This window comes from Haliotis rubra, unplaced genomic scaffold, assembly GCF_003918875.1.
Source record: "Haliotis rubra isolate DU_JTF1 unplaced genomic scaffold, ASM391887v1 Scf442, whole genome shotgun sequence".
Classification (NCBI taxonomy): Eukaryota; Metazoa; Mollusca; class Gastropoda; order Lepetellida; family Haliotidae; genus Haliotis; species Haliotis rubra.
Window position 1 is genome coordinate 466,483 of NW_025767127.1, and position 24,707 is coordinate 491,189.

At 41.2% G+C, this 24,707-nt stretch overlaps 1 protein-coding gene across 1 annotated transcript in view; it reads left to right on the forward strand.

The window, feature by feature from the left end:
* Positions 1-24,707, forward strand: part of LOC124289488 (heat shock protein 75 kDa, mitochondrial-like) — a 92,446-nt gene that overhangs the window by 22,911 nt on the left and 44,828 nt on the right. Inside the window, 16 exon segments of the mRNA XM_046726117.1 lie at positions 12,222-12,304; positions 13,792-13,941; positions 15,187-15,258; positions 15,907-16,067; positions 16,830-16,939; positions 17,500-17,573; positions 17,781-17,943; positions 18,483-18,596; positions 19,092-19,161; positions 19,379-19,526; positions 20,997-21,088; positions 21,090-21,122; positions 22,119-22,309; positions 22,773-22,858; positions 23,235-23,380; positions 24,324-24,396. Of these exon segments, the coding sequence (XP_046582073.1) occupies positions 12,222-12,304; positions 13,792-13,941; positions 15,187-15,258; positions 15,907-16,067; positions 16,830-16,939; positions 17,500-17,573; positions 17,781-17,943; positions 18,483-18,596; positions 19,092-19,161; positions 19,379-19,526; positions 20,997-21,088; positions 21,090-21,122; positions 22,119-22,309; positions 22,773-22,858; positions 23,235-23,380; positions 24,324-24,396 (1,766 nt within the window).

A 24,707-nucleotide genomic window follows, 5' to 3' on the forward strand; every position in this document is an offset into this window, starting at 1 on the left:
TTTAATGACATATACGCTGAAACAGGGCCTTTTAATGACATGTATGCTGAAACAGGGCCTTTTAGTGATACATCTGCTGAAACGGTTACAGGCCGGGAGAGCCACATTTCCGAAAACGATAGCCAAAATTGATGTGGCTCTCCCGGCAATAGTTATGGTTGCGTGAACATGGAATGTGGTTCTCCCGGCTATGCTGTCAAAACATGCTTAGTGATTCAAACAGGTTACCGTATTTAACAAAACAAGACATGTTTCCTCATAATTTTATTCAGATCACAACAGGTTTTATTTCTATAATTAGCACAATATAACATACTAATAGGTATATTACATATCATAATAATAATAAATCTTAATCTGTAAAACAATAATAATGATAATGGTTTAGTTTGTTGTCATGTGTACAAACAGATAAAATGGCGTATGATCACAAAACATGTCTGTGAAGTGTGGGGTATCGTAAAATGTTCTGAATTTGAAAGAATTCACTTAAAATTTTGCAGGCGTATTTTGCAGATCAATGCCAAATCATCTACAGTTTCTGTGTGTGGCGAACTTGGGAGGTACCCTTTATATATAAATAGGTATATCCGTGTGTTACGTTAGTGAAAACTGTATATAGCGGGATGTTTATGTTTTTTGTTTAAATGATGTAAATAATGGTTATAAATCATGGTTACGTAGTGTTAAAATGTTATTTTATGAAATTGGTTATGGGCATGTTTGGGAATTTCCAATTGCAAATGTTGATAATTTTTGTAAAGTTGTTAAGTAACGTTTCATTGATATCTATATTCAGAAATGGAGATCTGACTTAGAGTTAAATGGTAAATTATTTCTTTACAAAAAATTAAAAGAATTTTTTTATTTTGAATTGTATTTGGATCTAGTTAGAAATCCTAGTGATAGGGAAATAATCACGCAACTCATCGCCTTATGAGAGAAATTGGTAGATACAGTAATATTCCAAAGGAAGATTGTATTTGTGATTATTGCAATAGCCAGGGTAAAATCTTTGTTGAAGATGAGTATCATTTTATTTTGATTTGTCCTAAATATTCACAGTTTAGAAAGTTATATATTAAAAGCTTCTATTGGGTTAGACCAAGTTTATGTCACTGTTTAGATATTCCAATAAATCTGCCTTGCGAAACTTAGCTAAATACATTAAACTTTCTCATGAAGTAAGAACTCAAACACAATACATTGTCCAGCCTCCATAAATTGGCTGTAAATATATCCTATGTCCTTTACAGGCCTGTACACCATGTGTTTTTGGGACGAGGAACACATTTGTTCAAGTCCAAAAATAAATTCTTTTCTTCTTCTTCTAAACACCACGCTTGTGAGTAGGAAAGATTATTCGTTTCTGGTTGTAGCAATATAATACAAGTGGACACTCTTTTACCGGTTATGGTAATCCATTAATTAATTAATCTATTGGAAATATGGCTTTACCGGCTACAGCCATGTAATTGAAATGTGGCCTTCCCGGCAATAGTCATTTCTGAAATGTGGCCTTCCCGGCCTGTCACCGCTGAAACAGGGCCTTTTAATGACATGTATGCTGAAACAGGGCCTTTTTATGACATGTATGCTGAAACAAGGCCTTTTAATGATATGTATGCTGAAACAGGGCTTTTTAGTGATATGTTTGCTGAAACAGGGCCTTTTAATGACATGTATGCTGAAACAGGGCCTTTTGATGACATATGGTGAAACAAGGCCTTTTGATGACATGGTGAAACAAGGCCTTTTAATGATATGTATAGGGCCTTCCTTTAATGATCTATATGCTGAAACAGGGCCTTTAATGATGTATGCTGAAACAGGGCCTTTTGATGATCTGTATGCTGAAACAGGGCCTTTTGATGATCTGTATGCTGAAACAGGGCCTTTTGATGATGTGTTTAGTGAACAGGGCCTGTTTTCGAAGACTGGTCACGCTGAGAAAAGAAATGAAGGTTGGTGGTTCGGCTTGTGTATGGAACACACCATTTTGATGCTGATTTTAAGGGTCAAGATAGAACCTCAAGATATCTTATGTTTTTTGCTTATCTACGGTCATATCTGCTGAAACAGGGTCAAGAGGAAAATGAAACTACCTTTAATGAACACTAGCACTGTTAAATGTTCCGATTCTACAGTAAATGTCATTGGGTTGCTTGACTATCCAACTATATGGGTCGCCTACGTGATGGTGCTAAATTTCAAAGGGCACAAGTTTGAGTTCATTTGAAAATAATTAGAAATCTGACTGACTCTGATGAAGGACTTCTTCGGGGGTTGTATAGAATCTGTCACACGATCCTTGCTAATTATCAGCTGTGAAGGCTGTAGCTATCAATATTTACTTAAAACAACAAGTACCATGTGGTGTAATTTTGGTCAGTGTTCCAACGAGACATGTTGTGTCATTATTAAGAGATATACCCTTCTCTACCATAGCTTTGTTTCCGTATCATATATCAGTAACCTTGCAGTACCCATGAACATTTGGGTTGGAACTGAACTTCATCAATCCTTGCTTGTGGTCAGAGGTAATTAAATGATCGGGTCAAGCCCACTGGCTTGGTTGATGCATGTTGTCATATCCCAGTAGTGTAGGCTTATGCTCTTGATGTCAATCACTGGATTGTCTGGTCCAGACTTGGTTACCTACAGACCATCATCACGTAGTCAGATTCCATTTTGTGGACTGCCGCGTTAAGCTAATTAGTAAGCAAGCAAACTCTGCACATTGTTCCTTCTTATGAAACTGACATGATAATAAGGAGGGCGGTGGGGTAAAACCAAACTCACTCACTCACTATCTCATAATCAGGCCAGACAAAATGACCCATTGAAGTGCTGAGCACAGTCTACATTCAAATGGTGCTTTGGATGTTGAAGCTATCAGATACAGTTACAGAGTTTCCAATGATGATATTACTTACTGAAGTTAAGGTGTACATGCTTTGCATATTATAACATGGAGAGTGAAGTTGTTATACTGCCAGACGTTCCCAGCTGAATTTCAGACAGGACAGGTGAGGTGAAATTGGGTTTTACGTCGTGCTTGAAAATATTTCACTCATAAAGTAACGTGCATGCGTGTGTATGTGTATGTGCGGCTGCTTGTACTAGCCCAGACTGAAGCTGGTTTTATAGTGCTAGCCCACTGAGATACCATGCCGCAGTGAAGCATGAATACCCCACTCAGACACATTATACTGACTCTGAGCCGACCAGTCGGCTTGTTGTACCCATTAATGCTGAGAGCCAGGCAGGGACCAACAAGTACCATATTTTAACGTCTTTTGGGATGACGCGGTCGGGAATCGAACCCGCGACCTTCTGCTCTCTGGGCGGACGCTCTAACCACTACACCACGGAGGCGGTCGAAATTTCAGACAGTGGTCATCAAGATGAGTCAGTTACGTGAGTGAGTGAGTGAGTTTAGTTTTACGCCGCTTTTAGCAATTTTCCAGCAATGTCTCAGTGGGAACAGCAAAATGGGCTTCACACATTGTACCTGTATGGACAATCAAACCCAGGCCTTAGGTGTGATGAGTAAATGCTTTAACCACTAGGCTACACCATCGCCCCCAGTTACTGGAGGTGGCCCTGGTTTTCTTGTTTTGATCAAACAATGTAATATGATAGGACAGCTTTTGTTTTAACAGATTTGATATCCTGAAGAAAATATGCTGGATAACCAAACATATGGATGACAAGCTACACATTTGCTGTGCGAGTTACCTTCCTTTTCTGTGTTAGGATCTACTGATGGTGTATGATCTCAGAATTGCATCTGGTATTCATCATTTCAAGCTTTCTGCACCATTTCTGCACCACTAACTCACTCTGTCCATCACTGCACACTCACTCTACCACTTTATTACTCAATGTTTCACAGTTGAAATGTAAAGAAATATCACTCACTCAGTCACCCTATATTAATATCATTGTACCACTCAGACTGTAGTGAAAAGAATATTTATTCAATCAGTGTCGCTCACTCACCCTATCACTCACTCTTGCTCATTCAATGGAGGATGGAGATATGAGCAGACGGCTATTCCTTCTTTCTCTCTACTGTCATTTGGCTTCAATGAAAAAAATACATTTACTCAATCAGTTTTCATTCACTCTCCCAGGGGAGGCTGGAGATACGAGCAGACGGCTATTCCATCTCTCTCTACTGTCATTTGGCTGCAGTAAAAAAAATTACATTTACTCAATCACTTTTGCTCATTCACTCACTCAATGGAGGATGGAGATATGAGCAGACGGCTATCCCATCTCTTTGTACTTTCATTCAGTGGCAGGAAAAAAAGTAGATTTACTTGAAGTCAATCACTGTCCCTCCTTCCCTCCTTCCCTCCTTCCCTCACTCACTCACTCACTCACTCACTCACTCTTATGTTAACATGCCAGACCTCTGCACAAACCAACGGCCATGTTCCTGTAGAACCTAGCTGTCAATAGTCTCAGCGGTTCTGTGTTATTCCACAGTAAGGCAACAAATGGGTACCACAGTTGTTGATTTTCTCCAGCACACTCCAGTCGGCCCGCACCCCCAAATTTATCGCAGCAAATAATAATGAGCTAATTCTTCTGATCGTTCCCCAAACACTCCACAATAGGGAACAAGCGAGGGATACTAATTTAGCAGATAAATAGACCATCTCACTTTGCGAGACAGGAATCAATCCTTATGAATCCAAGATTGGATTAAATTTCCCACTTCCATAGCCACCATTTGCAATTACCCTGATTACAGCGACGGCTGTGAAAACGTTGCACCAATTACTGATTTCTCTTTCTCTTGTTCTACGACCACAAATCGTAGCCAATTTCATTTCGTAAATGTCCGACACGAAAAGCAAAATACATGTCCAATTTTTGCACAAGGCTCTAATGACATACAATGTAATTGTTTATGCAATCAAATCTTGGTGATGGAATCTTTTTTGGACTGGGAATATAATTTTCTCGAGTAATTGGATCAGAGGAGATAATCACATTTTGCAAGTGGTTTTATTCGGATCGGGATTTGCTCAAAACATTTCCTCCTTGCTTTGATTGTCATTTTAAGCTCTCTTTTTATCGATGGTTTTATCGGAATATTGGCAGCCATTACAAACATTGCATTACAGGATACCCCTTCATGTGAACCTGATTTTGAGGCAAATTGAAGTTATTTTTTTATGATATATTTTTATTGTGAATATTAAAAAAATCCCTTCATTCATGAAAAGAGCTCTTCCACATGAAGTTATACGATTTTGACGTTGATGTGTATTTTTAAATTGATAGAAATGCAACTACTCTCAGTATATTAAGGAGGTCATTTATTTTGCTAGTAATGTGATAACAGTGTTTTTTAAGGAAAATGTAGTTAAGATTGTTAAGAAAACATTAATATCAGTTATTTTAATGATAATGTAAAGGTTTGTTTTAGATTCATTTCACAGTTTATTAAGTAGTAAATCGGGCAAAAAATTCAATGCATTTGTAAATGAACTGAAGAGAGCTAAATGATTTAGAGAAGGAATTACATAAATGACAAAATTGTTGAAAATCAATTATTCTTTTCAGTTGAATGTGATGTTTTCAACTGACACATGCCATTTGCTTCTCTCAAATAACAAAAGAATTCTTGAATAAACATCATTTCAATCTTTAAGTCTTTATGAAAAGTACTATTCCCCGTCTATTTTTAGTCAGTATTGATTGATTTTAAATGACTTTAAACTTTTCAGAATTAAGATTACATTTTCTAATTTTCAACAATTTCATTTTGGTCTTGCTAGTATTGTATACGTCCACTATCATACTGTATAGTTTTACTTTATAAATTACCAGACGTTTGAGACGAATATATCTGTTTTTGCCTTTGTAGAAGTAGATACTAAATATAAAGTTACTAAATAGTTCATTAATATTGTATACATCTTAATGGCTTATGGTAGAAAACTGCTGGAGTGAGTGAGTGAATATTGATTTATACGTGGCAGCAATGTCACAACTGTTTGTGGCAGGAGATAACTATTGGTATAGCAAAGAGTTTGTCTTCCATCTTAACGACTGTATGCGTTACCAGATTATCCCTCTGTGGATTAATGTACACATGGGCAATATGTGTGATTTAATTCTCCTAGCTGATTTTCTAAGTAGGGATCTTGAACTCAAATAAAGGACAACTTTCACAATTAGTGGAATTTGTTGTTGGAAAAGGTTTAAGCTTTCTGTCTAATAAGATGTTTATTTCATTACTCATTCACAGATCCCTAAATTGCTAATTTATTTTACTGAAGTGTTCTCTGAGCCTCTCTTGAGATGGAGATAAAGAAGAATGTCGATAAAATCTCCATATGTAATTGAATATTGAGCCTCATTTGACGGGGAAACATTTGACGATTTATATTTTGCATGATGGCAATTTACTATCTCGAACCGTCACTGAGCAAGTAAACTGGATTATTTCCGATGTTATTTCTTCTCGCCTGAGGTGAGCACAGACCTGTCGTTGTGAGAAGACGTAGAGCTCATTGTGCAGTCCATCACAGGTCCGGAGGGATAGCATGGGAGAAGAGCCGCCATTCTGTGACCAATAACTTATTGGATTTCGAAGCATGCTGATGGATTTGAGAAATGTATCTAATTCTTCCTGTCTCCTGCCCAGCCCGATGATGATAAGAAGACTTTCGTCCACACACAATAGCTTGTGTCCCCCTCTTACAAACCATCAGAGGGTTCTTCAATAATGAGAAATTATGATTAAGTTTTCTCGCAGAATTTGATTAAGGGTCTCAATCCTGAGTAATATTGTACGTTTTTCCCTTAATTCACCTCTGCCTCTAGCAATCATTTGATTGTGGCGTCCTACGGGAACGCTGGCTGTTATAATCGCAATCCGATGGGTATCTATACTCACACGGAAATGTAATTCTGGCAAGGATGCTATAACCATGTTGGCTGCGTCCGGCTACGAGATATTGAAAGCAATCTCAATGGATGTGCACCTAACCCATGCCCTATCCATAATCGTGCACTCGCAAAGATGATACTAGCTCGAAACCAACGGCTTTCGACTATAATTTAGCTAGAAGAACATAATGCATAAAATCAAAATATCTCATCACGGATATTGTTTTATCCTTCAGCCCATCACGAGTGCTTGTAATTTATGGCGTTATTTGATCACGACTGTATGTTACGTTTTAGCACGAACGTCACAGGGGCATAGTATCGAGATTACATGTGATAAGAGAGGAGGGGTATAATATCGACATGCATATAAGATATTTTGACACTGTTAAAGATCAGGATTTGAATCTTCCTGATCGGTTCTACCGTCATTTCGTTCACAGGAGTAATGGGACATCATAATGCAGATGTAAATATTCAGTCAGTTTTGTGTTTTATGGGATGCTTTTGAGAGAGAGGCTGATAAATATTTAAATTGCTTTTGATCTTCAAAGACTCACAACAGATACTTAAGAGGAAGAGAAAGAAGCTATTAAATCAGTTTGTTAGCCGTAGTTCAATATTGCTACTATAAACATGTTAAGCGAGGTTTCCAGCGGCTTTTTGTCATTTTTCCCCTCTCTGATCATCCGAATTTCTGCCCTGAGCAAACAATTCCGAAAATCAACGAAAATGGAAATAAGAATTCTATCAGTCTCCTGTGATTCCTGGATTTCTTGAATTATGCCATTAGGAGGAATTGGTTTGATATTTCCTGTTATTACTTGGCTGCCGTTACCTTCGTCAAAACAAAGACGGTGACAGTCGTCGATTCAGCCATGGGGTGAGTGATGGAAGCTGAGAGACTCATCACCGATGGAATTCCTGCACATTTACCACAAGCTTTTTAGAAACATCTCTGTATCAGGATTGTATTAATTAGAAAAAAGGGAAGGAACAGTAATTAATTTGAATAGGGCAACATTGGAAATGTGAATTTTTGTGTAGGTAAAGATACTGAATATGTCCTCTTTGTTGGGGATGGTTGTGTAGCTGAGTGGTGAAAGCATTCACTCACTAAAACACTTGCCTGGGTTTGATTCCTCATATGTCCTCTTTGTTGGGGATGGTTGTGTAGCTGAGTGGTGAAAGCATTCACTCACTAAAACACTTGCCTGGGTTTGATTCCTCATATGTCCTCTGTGTTGGGGATAGCTGAGTGGTGAAAGCATTCACTGACTTGCCTGGGTTTGATTCCTCATATGGTGAAGGGGAGCTGAGTGGTGAAAGCATTCACTCACTAAAACACTTGCCTGGGTTTGATTCCTCATATGTCCTCTGTGTAGGGGATGGTTGTGTAGCTGAGTGGTGAAAGCATTCACTCACTAAAACACTTGCCTGGGTTTGATTCCTCATATGTCCTCGCTGAGTGGTTCAAGCATTCACTCACTAAAACACTTACCTGGGTTTGATTCCTCACATCTAGTGAAAGCTATTGCTGAAATATACCTACTTGCCTGGGTTTGCGTCCTCAAGTCGCAGAACCGTATTTATGACTGGTGACTTTTACAGGTGGGAATACAGGTATTCAACTGAAATTTAGTTTTATCCACCTGGCTAGGCAAAACACATTCATTATTTCTTTGTTATATTCACTTTCCTTTAAACAATATTTGTTACCTGTATGTTTATGATCAACTTATGGCTACCCCGATTACAGCTGTACAACAATGAGTGGAGTGTAAAACTGACCCAAATCAACAGTGAGTGTGTGATCTTTCATTGCCAGCAGTTTAGATGATAGATAACATCTGTCAAGAGCAAACTGAAAAATATCCAAAGAGCAAATAATGTCTGAGTGTCTCATGGCGTTGATTATATTGACATGGGGACTTTTTCATCATGTGATCAAAGTTGCTGTGTCATTGCGTTTATTTTCAACTTTATAACTTGAATTTGCATTTTTGATAATATGTTACTGTAAGTTCATACCGAAAGGTATCAGAATCTGCAAAGTTGTGTTTTACATTGCATGTGACCTTTAACAGAAACATTTCATCCATTTTCTACAATGAAGAATAACATGCCACATACCAATAATAAGAAGAAGAAAGTCACATCATGTTGTATTTTCTTTATTCCCATTTTATATTAGTCTGCTCTTAAAATGCTGTGACCCAAAATTTTTATTTATTCTATTTTTCTTTCTTTTCATTCTGATAACAGTATGAGTAACATGTGTGAAACTGGTGCCTTGGTGGTAGTGTGATGTGTCCCATAGCATGCGTCATTGTTGCACCACAAAACCCAGATATCTGAAGGTGTCATTAACTGCATCACAAGTATTCACGAACACCATTGAGTGAGTGAGTATGGTTTAAAAACCGATTTTAGCAATATTCCAGCAATATCACGGCGGGGTACACCAGAAACGTAATGTACCCATTTGGGGAATCGAACCCGATGGCTTCAGCGTGATGAGCAAATGCTTTAACCACTAGGCTACCCCAACGCCCCTCCAACACCATTGACTCTCACTGGGTGCATCGTCAGTGGGAGATATTTTAATCTTGTGATTCAGGGTTATAGTGATCAATATGTTTGTCCATGTGTCCGTCCTCCATCCAGATTTAGTTTCTAGGGTAGAACTGCAAAACCTTTATCTATTTCTTGTTGAAACTTGCTGTACAGGTCAGTCTTGTGGTAAACTCTTGCCTGTTATGTTTTGTGTTTTGATTATTGTGTTTCCATGTCAAGTTCATATTCCTGTAAAGGTGGGTAGTGCACACTTCTGGACCAGAACTCTAAAACTGTTGAATATATCATGGATCTTGTTATGCAGATCAGTCAGGTTGTGAACTGCTGCCTTTTCAGGACTTGGGGTATTTTATATTTTTCATATTTTCATAACAAGCAACACTCCATTTTCAAAAGCACCAAATTGGGGAGATGTGTCATCTCCTGGTGGCTTTTGTTTAACACATCATTCAGCGATATACTATTTGTATGACAGCTGCCTCTCCTGCTGAGATTTGAACCAGGGTGAAATATGTTGTGATTCCAAGGCAGTGTACTGTCCAGTACCACAAGCTTGTCCAAACAACTGATTACAGGGGATGGGTTCAGTGTGTTTGGCTGACTCCATGCCATGACACTAGGGGTAGCCTAGTGGTTAAAGCGTTCGCTTGTCGCTCTGAAGACCCGGGTTCGATTCCCCACATGAGAACAATGCGTGAAGCCCATTTCGCAGTGATATTGTTGGAATATTGCTAAAAGCAGCGTAAAACCAAACTCACTCACTCACTCATCACACCACACAATGTGGATAGCTGCTCATACTGTCAACCACTGGTTTGTCTGCTCCTGACTCAGTAACATTCATCTGTTAGAAAGCTGTGATTTGGTTGGCTGCAGCTAGGGTTGGATAAAAAGATCAATTATCAGAAATACCATCCATGGAAAGAATTATTAACCATTATCAATATGAAATTTGTCATTGATGATATCTTACTTAAACATCAATGCACACAGTAACATTTTTATTCATTGGTCACTTCTAAATTACGCTCAGAACATTGATTTCATTAATAATTCTTGCATAAATGCGTCACAGCTCACCAGTGACGTGAAATGTATATTTTTTCACTTTTCCAGTTTTGTTCAAGGTTACTTCTCCAATGCTTTTCAATAGTTAATCAATATCTAGTTAATGATCATCGATCTATATTAGGTTATTGATCTACATTGATAACCGTCCCCAGCGGTGGTGTTGACCACCATTCCCTCACCACTGGAATCACCACTCTGTATAGTTGTAAATTCTGTCACCAAGTACACAAGCGTCCTGACAGAGCCCTGATTGTATAGAAGATCATGGTCATAATGAAGTAGATGGACACAATGTGAAGGACTACTGGCAGTAGATAGACAGCATCTGTTGGTGATTGATAGCGATCATTGTCGTGTTCGGTTGTGATAGAGAAATGTTGATGCAAGGGAGGTAACTCTTGTAAGGGTTTGCAACACTGTAACTTTAGTCAGGGATGTTTAGTTTCTTGTTCAAATCAGGGGAGAAAATTAGTTTTAACTTTGGAGTATGTTTTATATTTTTCAATGCTGCAAATTAGTCAGAGTCCTTGGTTTATCCACCATCAACAAATCAATCCGCAAAATTTAATGTTTTATAATGAAATTGTAACATGTACCTAATTAACCATATAAGTTGCATTTGTGTCTTTATATCATATATCATATCATATCATATCATATCATATATCATATCATATCATATCATATCATATCATATCATATCATATCATATCATATCTCATACCATACCATACCATACCATACCATACCATACCATGTCTCATATTCTGATATTTGTGTAGTGCCAATATCTAGCTTAGCTCAGCTTAGCTGCTCAAAGGCACTTTGTTTTTCCCTCAATCACTGGATGTTAATCTCAAACGGCACATTGTATTTTTCAATCTCAACTCCCTTGGGATCATACAAACTCATGCAGCCATTTAGGCGCACCAAATTTGGCTTTCCCATCCTTACAATGTACCCATTCACAGCTGAGTGGACTGGGACACATAGTGAAAGTCACAGTATTTTGTCCAAGTTTACTACAAGTTGCTGTACCCGCAACTAGGTGTTTGCACGTATTCATGTGGCCACCATCAGGTAACTTACCAATGGATTCATGGGTTCTTTTAAGTGCACAGGGTTGTGTACTGTACACTAGGGGTTGTGACAACACTGAAAGAGTCGCACACAAACTTGACTCCAAGGTTTTTACACCCTGTCACAAGTGGGCTCGATCCCAGCACCTCAAGCTTGCTGGATTACTAGCCTGGCACCTTAGATCGATCGCCCACCGCACCCCTTTCAATACTGTATAATTTCTTTGATAGTTTATGTCCTGTGTGTCCTTGTCACACGTCCTGTGTGTCCTTGTCACACAAGTAAGTTCACTGGAGTTGTTCTCGTGCATATTTGGCTGAAACGTTGCTGATTTGACACTGTTGTTCATACAACAGGTTAGATTTTGTGTGCAACCTGTGTTACATGGGCTTTTTGTCCTCATTTGAAACTGATTGTCAAAGTCACTGAAGGAATGGTACAAGCAACACTGAGCCCCCCAGCTTCTGGAGTTACTTCATGTCTGCCCACGACTGATTCTGACATCCATTTTGTGCCAGTTAGGTTTATTGTGGGAAAGATTTTCCTGAGATAACAGTATGTTGACCTTGTACTTCCAGGTCCTTCTGACCAGCATGAGTTCCAGGCCGAGACTCGTCAACTGCTGGACATTGTGGCCAAGTCTCTGTACTCGGAGAAGGAGGTGAGTGGTCCTGTACTCATAGAAGCAGGTGTATAGTGCATGATGTCTGATCTTACGTTACTGTACTTCTGATCTGCATTGACTGTCTTCGGAGAAGCAGGTATATAGTGCATGATGTCTGATATATAGTGCATGATGTTTGCATTGACTGTACTTTCGAAGAAGCAGGTATATAGTGCATGATGTCTGATCTTACGTGACTGTACTCGGAGAAGCAGGTATATAGTGCATGATGTCTGATCTTACGTGACTGTACTCGGAGAAGCAGGTATATAGTGCATGATGTCTGATCTTACGTGACTGTACTCGGAGAAGCAGGTGTATATAGTGCAACTGTCGGAGAAGCAGGTATATAGTGCATGATGTGATCTTACATTGATCTTCTGTACTCAGAAGCAGGTATATATACGTGACTGTACTCGGAGAAGCAGGTGTATAGTGCATGATGTCTGATCTTACGTGACTGTACTCGGAGAAGCAGGTATATAGTGCATGATGTCTGATCTTACGTGACTGTACTCAGAGAAGCAGGTGTATAGTGCATGATGTCTGATCTTACGTGACTGTACTCGGAGAGCAGGTGTATAGTGCATGATGTCTGATCTTACGTGACTGTACTCGGAGAAGCAGGTATATAGTGCATGATGTCTGATCTTACGTGACTGTACTCGGAGAAGCAGGTGTATAGTGCATGATGTCTGATCTTCGAGGAGAACGTGACTGTACTTGGAGAAGCAGGTGTATAGTGCATGATGTCTGATCTTACGTGACTGTACTCGGAGAAGCAGGTATATAGTGCATGATGTCTGATCTTACGAGACTGTACTCGGAGAAGCAGGTGTATAGTGCATGATGTCTGATCTTACGTGACTGTACTCGGAGAAGCAGGTATATAGTGCATGATGTCTGATCTTACGTGACTGTACTCGGAGAAGCAGGTATATAGTGCATGATGTCTGATCTTAATGATGGAGGTTGTTGGTCCAACACGGGTATATAGTGCATGATGTCTGATCTTACGTGACTGTACTTGGAGAAGCAGGTATATAGTGCATGATGTCTGATACTTACGTGACTGTACTAGGAGAAGCAGGTATATAGTGCATGATGTCTGATACTAAGTCACTGTACTAGGAGAAGCAGGTATATAGTGCATGATGTCTGATCTTAAGTGACTGTACTAGGAGAAGTGGGTATATAGTGCATGATGTTTGATACTAAGTCACTGTACTAGGAGAAACAGGTATATAGTGCATGATGTCTGATCTCACATGACTGTACTTTCGAGGAGAAGGTTGTATAGTGCATGATGTTTAAGTCACTGTACTCGGAGGAGGTATGGGTGTGATGTTGATACCAAGTCACTGTACTAGGAGAAGTGGGGTAGGAAATGCATGATGTTTGATACTAAGTCACTGTACTAGGAGAAGTGGGTTTGGTTTGAGTCACAGTACTCAAGGTGCTTCATCTTCTGTTTCCAACTCTAGGTGTTCATCCGTGAGCTCATCTCAAATGCCAGCGACGCCCTGGAGAAACTGCGCTACGTGCAGCTGAGTGGGTCAGAGGTCAGCGATGGAGGCACCCCTCTGGAGATCCACATTGCCACTGACGACACCAAGAAAACTTTCACAATCCAGGTACGAACTTCCTTGTCTGAGAACATTTTGGTACCCGTGAAGATCCGGGTTAGAATTAGTCTTCAGCAACCCATGCTTGTCGTAAGAGGCGACTAACAGGATCGGGTGGTCAGGCTTGCTGACTTGGTTGACACATGTCATTGTATCCCAGTTGTGTAGATCTGTGTTCATGCTGTTGATCACTGGATTGTCTGGTCCAGACTCAATTATTTACATACTGCCGCCACATAGCTGGAATATTGCTGAGTGCGGTGTTAAATAACAAGAAAGAAAAAGAGAACATTTTGGGGTGGTGATGTAGCCTAGTCAGACTTTAAATTCAGCTCGCTTTCTAAGACATTCTGACTTAACTGTCAATCAGATGTCCTGATGAACTTTACCAAATCCGGTAGAGATACAGAAAAGTATCCAGTTAATGTTTTCATTTATATCATAGCAAATATATAATGTAATCTCGCTTGGGCAACATTACTGCTAGTTGTTAATGTGTTAGTTGCTACTGTGATCAGTGGGGCAGTGGTTTGGTGGGGTAGCCTAGTGGTTAAAGCATTCGCTCGTCACGCCGAAGACCCGGCTTCGATTCCCCACATGGGCACAATGTGTGAAGCCCATTTCTGGTGTCCCCTGCTATGATATTGCTGGAATATTGCTAAAAACTCTCTCAGTATGGTCAGTTCCCCATACATGCAAATCACTATTACAGTCTTGCTAGTCAGGTGCGTCTGTATATTGTCAGGGCTTTGTTTTAGTGTTTTATTATGTGCAAGGGTCCATTCTCAGCTGCCCAATAACACTTGTTCACATTCCTAGTCCCCTGCACACTGATTCTTGATATGAGAGACCAAGAATCAGGTGGTCTGTCTGTGTAGACTGACAGATGATGTGTCACTGTGACTGGGCTGGTGCTCATGCTCTCAGACACTGGTTCATCTGGCCCAGATTCTATACAACCACCCATGGTATGGCTGGAATTTCATTGCAAGTCAAGATCAAATTATACATGGATATGGTGCTTATATCATCCAAGTTGCTGGATTGCTGGTCATAACATCAGTCCCTGCATTGTCCAGAACAAACTCCACATGTAGGTGTCATGCAGCTGGAATATGACTGAATGCAACGTCAAACAGCGTACAAAACCTTGGCCTGGGCTTCAATGTCCTCCGTTCTTGTGGGTTTGGCCTGAGATGTGGAGCATGTCAAGTATTGGTGTTAATGCAAGTTACAAATATTTTGATTTTGCAGGACACAGGCATCGGTCTGACGAAGGAGGAGCTGATTGACAATCTGGGAACCATTGCCAAATCTGGGTCTAAGGTGAAGTAGAACAATTGTTTCTAGCCAACTAGTTAAAGTGTATGCTCACAGCATATTATGTGTTTTCATCAGAGCAATGTTCAGGTGTCTGTCTCCTCTCATGGTAAAATATATGAATCCCATCTATGGTGTCATGGCATTCCTGACTGCTGTGTAGGTCCATGCTCACTCCAATGTCCTTATGCACCAAATTCTTCTCCTCTGTTCACAATCTTGTAAGGATTTGATAAAACATATTGGACTTGTTAATTTGTGTGTAATAAGCTATTGAAAATAACCATCTGCAAAGATTCATGCATGAATGAAGAAGTTACTTGATGTTAGTTTGTCAGTCAGATTTATCAGGGGCTCCTTTCTCGAGGCGACCTTTACTAAGGACTCTTTAACATTGCACTAAGGTTATAGTGACAGTTGCTTGAAAGGAGGCCCAGGATGATTGCTGGAGCTGGCAGAACAAAGCATAAGCTGATAATTATTGAAAATAACTATCTGAACAAAATGAAGGATTAACCCCATACTAGACTATGATGGATTGACAGTTGTTGCTTATTTGTGGATGTGACCTGTTTTGCTGGTGGGAGCTTAAGTATCACCACTCAATCACTGACAGTGTACATAGTGGGAATGTTCTCTTCTTCTTGTTTCTAGGCCTTCATCGAACAGCTTAAGGACAAGGCCGATGCATCAACCAATCTGATTGGTCAGTTTGGTGTTGGGTTCTATTCTTCATTCATGGTGGCAGACCGAGTAGACGTGTACACGCAGTCACACAAGCCAGATTCGCAGGCCTTGAAGTGGTCTTCTGACGGGTAAGAGAGAGCTGATTGGATAACACTGTAAACAGTTCACACTGGACAACCATACTCACTAGGGCCCAGAGTTTTTAAGCTCTCTTAGAGCTAAGAGTGTCGTAAGTGCCATACATTAACATTAACTTACGACTATCTTATCACTAAGAGGGCTTCGAAAATCTAGGCCCTGGTTACTAATGAAGAATCATGAAGTCCAGTTTGTGTTTGGAGACATGGCCCAACCAGTATTGGACAGTGCTACCTGTTGGACAGAGTTGTTTCCCCTTGCTGTTTATGCTGATTGTTGGATCCAAAATGGCGATAGTTGTGAACTTTGGTAGGTCAGCATACATGTAGTGGTAAGCATCTACAACCTTCCTCCTGTAGTAAACAGACGTGCTAAGATATAACTGAAATACGTTTCGATGATAACCAAAGCACTTGCCTTCCCCCCACAGGGAAATATTAAAGCCATCATGCATGCAGTATGCAGGAGAATTTATCAAGTAGTGCTTGGAAGTGTAATTTTTATTTAAGAGCCTAATCCTAGTTTATAGGATCAAAACCGACTCTGAGGTTTTGTTTAAAAAAGTAAGCCCGTGGAGGAGGGAAGTTGAGGATGGCCAATAGGCCCGACCCAATTTCCTGAGGGCAAGGGGAAGACGCAGGTACAAAGTATAAAACTACATGATCACTTCCACAGACACTTTTGCCACTATATATGAACACATCATATTGTCATACAGCTGATCAGTTCATCTTCCACACTGTCTGGGTTAGGTCTGGGTCCTATGAGATATCGGAGGCGGAGGGCGTGCAGCGCGGCACCAAGATCGTCATCCACCTGAAGGGCGACTGCTATGACTATGCCAGGGAAGAGATCATCAATGGTAAGACAACTAACATGGAGAGTACAACTCAAGTTACCTGTGAGGCAGTATGTAGGTTAATATTCACTCGGTACCCATCCACTGCGTGATGAACGAAGTCACTTGCCCAAAGTGCAAGACAGAGGCCGAAACCCGAACAAGATCAATCATCCATCTGCTCTGCCATGACATTGCGGGAATATTGCTAAAACTGGCATAAAACCATGCCCACTCACTCACTCAGTCTCCACACCAACGCTTAACATTAAAGGATTTAGCTGAATGTTATTGAACCTCATGACACTTTAGCTTGTCAGTTGGAACTTGCAGACTTTTGAATATTCTTATTTCCTGAATATGATTCTACATAAGAAGTTCCAGATATTAACTGTCGGTGGTGTAATCAGAGGTGACAGAGACTTGATCAATCAAACATTGATTGGGCAGATATATAAACATGATGTCAGTGTTAAGGGCAAAGCTTAGTATTCCATTCTAATTTATAAATGTATGCTTGCAGTTTATTGAGTTAGGACCATCAAACCTGAAGCTGTATGTATAGTGTTGTGTCTCTTCTGCAGATGTTGTCAAGAAGTACAGCAACTTTGTGGGTGTCCCCATCTTCCTCAATGGCAAACGGGCGAACATCATCCAGGTAAGATGTCAGAAATTGTAATATACAGGAAATACTGATTGAAGCAATCACGTTTGTGGAAGTCTACTTAGAGATCATGAGCTGTCTTTGAAAATGTTTCATTGCAATAGTGTCAGTTTGAACTCAGCATATATTTTTTTAAATACATTGTCCATTTTTTAATAGTTTGAACAAGTATGTAAGTAACCATGGTTACTCTTCACACAGGCCCTCTGGATGATGGACCCCAAGGAAATCACAGAGGACATGCATGAGTCGTTCTTCCGCTTCATCGCCAACGCCTATGACAAGCCTCGGTATCACTTCCAGTACAAGACGGATGCTCCACTCAACATCCGGGCATTGTTTTACATCCCAGAATACAAGCCAAGTGAGTAGGAAACTATTATTGGGAGCATTCTGGAGTCTTGTGAGTAGGGAAGTAGCTTCAGATACATCCGAGAACACATGCCAAGTCATTAGGGAAGCATCCTTGAATACACTTCTTGTGAGTAGGGAAGTAGCATCTTTTACAATGCTAGTGTGTAGGAGAGTAGCATCAAGTACAATATTGAATACAAGCCTAGTGTGTAGGAGAGTAGCATCAAATACAATATTGAATACAAACCTAGTGTGTAGGAGAGTAGCATCAAATACAATATTGAATACAAGCCTAGTGTGTAGGAGAGTAGCATCAGATACAATATTGAATACAAGCCTAGTGAGTATATAATATTGAGTAGCATCAAGTACAATACTGAATACAAGCCTAGTGAGTAAGGAAGTAGCATCAGATACAGTACTGAATACAAGCCTAGTGAGTAGGGAAGTAGCATCTGAAACATCCTTCAATACAAGTTGTTTTTATATTTTAGTGCTGTGTATTGCTGTGGTACTATATTTGATTTCCTTCTGACCTTCACCTTGCAGCCATGTTTGACATGAGTCGGGAGACGGATGTGAGTGTCACACTGTACAGCAGGAAGGTGATGATCCTACAGAAGGCAAACAGCATCCTGCCCAAATGGCTCCGATTTATGAGAGGTAGGACAGACAGGATCCAGTCACTAGATCAACATCTAGATTCTATTTTGATGATATGAGGAATTAAGTAAGACACTGCATTGTATGGGAGTAGCCTATTGGTTAAAGTGCACACTAGCCGTGCCAAAGACCCGGGTTTGATTCCCTCATGGGTACATAGTGTGAGTCCCATTTCTGATATCCCCACCATGATATTTCTGGAATATTGCTGAAAACAGTGTAAATCTTGTTCGCTTGCTTGATAATTCATCACTGATGATTGTAATGATTTTAACATTCACCTACAGTGGTAACAGGCTTCAATTATAAGAAACAAGATATAAACATTTCACAACCTTGCCTTAAAGCAGTTACTGAGTTCAAAGTTAAAATCAGGTTATTTCCCTGAAATGTTATGGTGTGATGCAGGTGTCTTATGTTACAGGTGTAGATGTAATGCAGGTGTTGTGCAGGTGTGTATGAGATGTTGTGTGATGGAGATGTGCTACGTTGCAGGTGTGGTGGACAGCGAGGACATCCCCCTCAATCTGAGCCGTGAGCTGCTACAGGACAGCAACCTCATCAGGTCAGTGACCTAGGAGCTCCGTACTGAAATAGTACCTGGTTGACAAACTGTGGATCTTAATGGTCCACAAAGCAAATAGGTCCAAAGTACCTTCTTCTTGTCCTTCTTTAAGTATCACCAGCCGTGACTGGTCTGAAGAGTAATGCTGATCCACTGTTAAAGCTTCAGTGGGTGCCTAACAAGGTCTAGAGTAATCACAGTTGTGGTGTGTTTCCAGGAAGCTGCGTCAGGTGTTGACGGCTCGCGTCCTCAAGTTCCTGCTGGAACAGTCCCGCAAGGATGAGGACAAATACCTCAAGTTCTACGAGGACTACGGCATGTTTTTCCGTGAAGGCATCATCACCACCATGGAGCAGGACCAGCGGGTGAGCAGCAGTGGGACTTTGAAACGAGGGGGCGCTGTAGTGGGACCTGGAATCAAGGGGGCGCTGTAGTGCGACCTGGAAACAAGGGGGCGCTGTAGTGCAACCTGGAAACAAGGGGGGCTGTAGTGGGTCCTGGAAATGAGGAGGCTGCTGTAGTGGGACCTGGAAATGGGGGGCACTGAGTGGGCTGTTATAGTGGGACCTGGAAAGCAGAGGGGGCTGTAGTGGGACCTGGAAATGAGTGCTGCTAGTAGTGGGACCTGGAAACAAGGGGGCGCTGTAGTGAGACCTGGAAACGAGGGGGTGCTGTAGTGGGACCTGGAAACAAGGGAGGCTGTAGTGGGACCTGGAAAAAGAGTAGCTATAGTGGGGGAAACAAGGGGCTGTAGTGGGACCTGGAAACGAGGGGCTGTAGTGGGACCTGGAAACAGGTGGTGCTGTAGTGGGACCTGGGAAGGGGCTGTAGTGCAACCTGGAAGCTTGAGGGGTGCTGTAGTGGGACCTGGAAACAAGAGGGGCTGTAGTGGGACCTGGAAATCAGGGGGCTGTAGTGCAACCTGGAAAGCTTGAAGGGCTGTAGTGCGACCCGGAAACAAGAGGGAGGCTGTAGTGGGATCTGGAAATGAGGGGCTGTAGTGCGACCTGGAAACAAGGGGGTAGCTGTAGTGCAACCTGGAAATGAGGCTGTAGTGCAACCTGGAAATGAGGGGGGGCTGTAGTGGGACCTGGAAACTTAGGGGGGCTGTAGTACAACCTGGAAACGAGGGGGCTGTAGTGGGACCTGGAAACAAAGGAAGCTGTAGTGGGACCTGGAAAGCTTGAGGGTGGAAGCGCTGTAGTAGTGCGACCTGGAAGCGAGGGGAGCTGTAGTGGGACCTGGAAACAAGGGGTGCTTGGAAGCAGAGAGTAGTGCGACCTGGAAACTGTAGAGGGGGGCTGTAGTGGGACCTGGAAACAAGGGTGCTAGAGCTATGTAGTGGGACCTGGAAGCGAGGGGGGCTGTAGTGGGACCTGGAAAGCAGGGGCGCTGTAATGGGACCTGGAAACGAGGGGGCGCTGTAGTGCGACCTTGAAACAAGGGGGGGCTGTAGTGCGACCTGGAAACGCAGGTGGGAATGAGCTATAGTCAGGGCGCTTTCTGTATTACTTGGGTGTGCTGTTGTGGGCTGTAGTCAAAAGGGGGGACTTTTGTCAGGGCTGTGCTGTAGCGAGGCCTGTAGTCAGACAGTATGGCTATTGTGGGGCCTTAGGTTTAGTGCTCTGTGGTCATGTGTGTAATGTAGTTGGTGTCTGTTGTCAGTATGATAGGAACTCACCTACTCTTTTAGTGTCCTGTATTCAGGCTTAATTCTGGTTTTGTTACGGTTTGGACCCTTTAATTCACATATAATGCCTCAAGGTTATTTTCTTATTCTTCCAAAATTCAACCAGTGTATTCCCTATTTTACGTGTTGCCATGTTTCCTTGCAGGAGGAGATTTCAAAGCTGATGAGGTTTGAGTCGTCCAAGTGTGCCCCGGGAGAGAAGGTCAGTCTACAGGACTACTCCCACCATTATGGTAGTCTTGTGGGACATCTACTTCCTGTCTGCTCCCAGGTGCGTGCATCATGGCAGAGACAATCTTTAACAATCTCTTCCATCATGGTTACTTTGCTTCTTTAGCACTAGCTAACACACAATACTCTAGCTAACACACAATACTCTAGCTAACACACAATACTCTAGCTAACACACAATGCTAATACTCAACTCTAGCTAACACACAATACTCTCACAATACTCTAGCTAACACACAAGCTAACACACACAACTCTAGCTAACACACAATACTCTAACTAACACACAATGCTCTAGCTAACACACAATACTCTACACAGCTAATGCTCTAGCACACAATACTACTAGCTAACACACAATACTCTAGCTAACACACAATACTCTAGCTAACACACAATTCTCTAACTAACACACAATACTCTAGCTAACACACAATACTCTAGCTAACACACAATACTCTAGCTAACACACAATACTCTAGCTAACACACAATACTCTAGCTAACACAATACACAATGACTCTCTAGCTAACACACACAATACTCTAGCTAACACACAATACTCTAGCTAACACACAATAAACCAAGTAACTAATCCTGACCACCCCATCTCTTAGCTCACCTCTCACTACGAGCACAAGATCTGTGAAGATCTGGGTTAGAAATGATCTTCAGCAACCCATGCTTGTCGTAAGAGGCGACTAACAGGATCAGGTGGTCAGGCTCGCACGCTGACTTGGCTGACACATGTCATCATATCCCAGCTGTGTCGACTGATGCTCTTGCTATTGATCCCTGGATTGTCTGGCCCAGACTCGATTATTTACAGACCGTCGCCATATAGCTGGAATATTGCTGAGTGTCATGTTAAACAACAAACAAGCACAGGTGAATAGGCAGCAAATGGTTTGGGTGGTCAGACTTGGTTGTCACCATAATACAATGAATCGTTGCTCACAATATCGACCGCTAGTTTGTTGTTGTTTGCTGCATAACCAACAAACAAACTTCCAAATAATCTCTGTTTGTCCTACAGTCGCGAGTTGGCGGAGTCCTCCCCCTACTTTGAAGCCATGAAGAAGCAGGACACGGAGGTTCTGTTCCTGTACGAGCCCTACGATGAGCTGGTCCTCATGAACCTGGGACAGTTTGACCGGAAGAACCTCAAGTCCATCGAGAACGAGATCTCCGCTGACAAGGACGATGCTTACAAGGTGGATGATCAAGGTCAGAGGAATCATGATTTGACATGTCACAACAGTACCAATAAAATTGATTTCTTCAATGATCTTTGTAAAGAATTAAGTTCTTCACACAGTGAAGTTCACAAGTGTTATGTTCATGTATACAACTCTGGATGTTAGAGAACATTTGATTCTTTCAAACTACTGTACATATCTATCATGGCATGACAGAATAACATTAGTAGTACAAAAGAAATCAGGTGTTCTTTTAGTTCTTTCGGAAGCGGGTGAGTGAGGAGGGGTAGCCTGGTGGTTAAGCGTTCGCTCCTCACGATCAGAGACTCAGGTTTAGTTCCTCACATGGGTACAATGTGTGAAGCCCATTTCTGGTGTCCCCTGCAGTGATATTGCTGGAATATTGCTAAAAGCGGCATAAAACCAAACTCACTCACTCACTGTTTTGAGAAGGCTGTATCAAACAGTAACCATGGTAACTCTGGTTCCAGATGACAACAGCCTGAAGCAGGATGAAGCCACAACGCTGATGGACTGGCTTAAGTCCGTGCTGACCAACAAAGTCCAGCAGATCAAGGTATGGGACTAGCGGATACAGCTTTTTGAGAAAGGGTGGGGGTGCAGAGTTCATTTTCACCAGTTTCAATGGTCATTTAATTAGCTTTCAGGACAGCACCCCTGCACCACCACCACCCACCCCTGTAAATATTTAAGTCTAGACCAGACAATCCAGTGATCAACAGCATGAGCATTGATCTACGCAACTGGAATACTATGACATGTATCAACCAAGTCAGCAAGCCTGACCACCCGATCCCGTTAGTCGCCTCTTACGACAAGCATGAGAATGAGAACCAATGAAATAAGGTTTCCCCTATTTCAAACATAAAATCAAATTTCTAGGGCTGAATTAGTAGATGGGACAAGATTCTGTAAGTGTGTGTGTGTTGTAGGTGACCAAGAGGCTGGAGACCCACCCATGTATTGTAACAGTTCTGGAGATGGGGTCGGCTCGTCACTTCCTGCGGACGTCTCTGGCAGACAAGAGCCAGGAGGAGAGGTTCCGTCTCCTACAGCCCACCCTGGAGATCAACCCAAGGTATGTTTCTGTCATGCATTAACACACTGAAATAAGGATTCAGTTATTTGGGTGAAGTCCAGTGAATATCTGCCCACATTACTTCTTGAACTGATTGTCTATAAATCCTGTACAACCTTTTTCTTTAATTTTTAATTTTCTAATTTTCTAATTCCCTCAATATTATTCATTTGGAATTAGAAAATTTATTATTATACACACAAAGTTGAAATATATGACTAGTCAGCTAAACCATGACCTGTATCGTTACTGTGGTAACACTTGTGAAAATGTATATCACTTCCTATTAGAATGTAAACTGTATAACATTCAAAGAGAGACATTAATGTTAAATTTGAAAAGTACTGCAAAAGTGACTCTCCAATCACATTGTCATTAATGTTACTTGGAAGTCCAGATTTGACAATTCAACAGAATGAATATGTTTTCAAATGTGTACAAACTTTTATTTATCAATCCAAAAGTTCCTGAGCAATCACATTAATTGTGTCCCTTCCTTTCTTCTCTCTTTAACTTTCTGATCCTTTCTCTCTATTCCTTCCTAAGATGTATAAAATTGAAAATGCATGTATGTAAATATTAGGGAGCAGGTATTTTAAGTTGGATATCTTGGTGATGCAACAGAGACACAGTCAGTCTGATATTTAAAACGTTGATAAGAATGATGATGTTCTCTTCAAGTAAACCAGCACAATGGTTTAACATCAGTAAATCTGAATAAATGCAGAATAGCCCGAGATTGATTTTCTTTGTGTGAATGAATGTGATAGGGATGATGTTTGAAAGTATTCTGATGCTGATGTCCTTGTAATTCCATGTTAGCATCGGTCCCCTGTAAATCTTCCATTCAGTGAATTATCTGAGTGTGGCACTCAGCAACAAACATGCACACACACATCCTGATGGAACTGACGTCTGCTCATATCTCTGTCCTCCATTACAGCCACACCCTGATCAAGAAGCTGTACGCTCTGTCTTCTTCTGACCCTAAGCTCGCCACTCTACTTGCAGAACAGGTAAACAGCTTTACCGTATATTATTAATCTTTAAGATCAAAATCCAATGTCGAACAATACCCAGTGTTCCTCTTTTTCAGGCTCTGATAGACTTTTATTAGTGTTGTGACTATATATCTTATTCAGCATACGAAACCTGTTCAAATTCAGGCACTTACTAGATTCTCTTGGGTTACCCTCACTCACTCCAACTCACAATACAAGACTGGTCCCTTTGAAAGTTCATTTTTGACAACTTTATCATGTGTCCAAGGGAAGTAACTCTGTGTATCATATGACATTCAAATTACCTCCCTTTGTCCATACAGCCA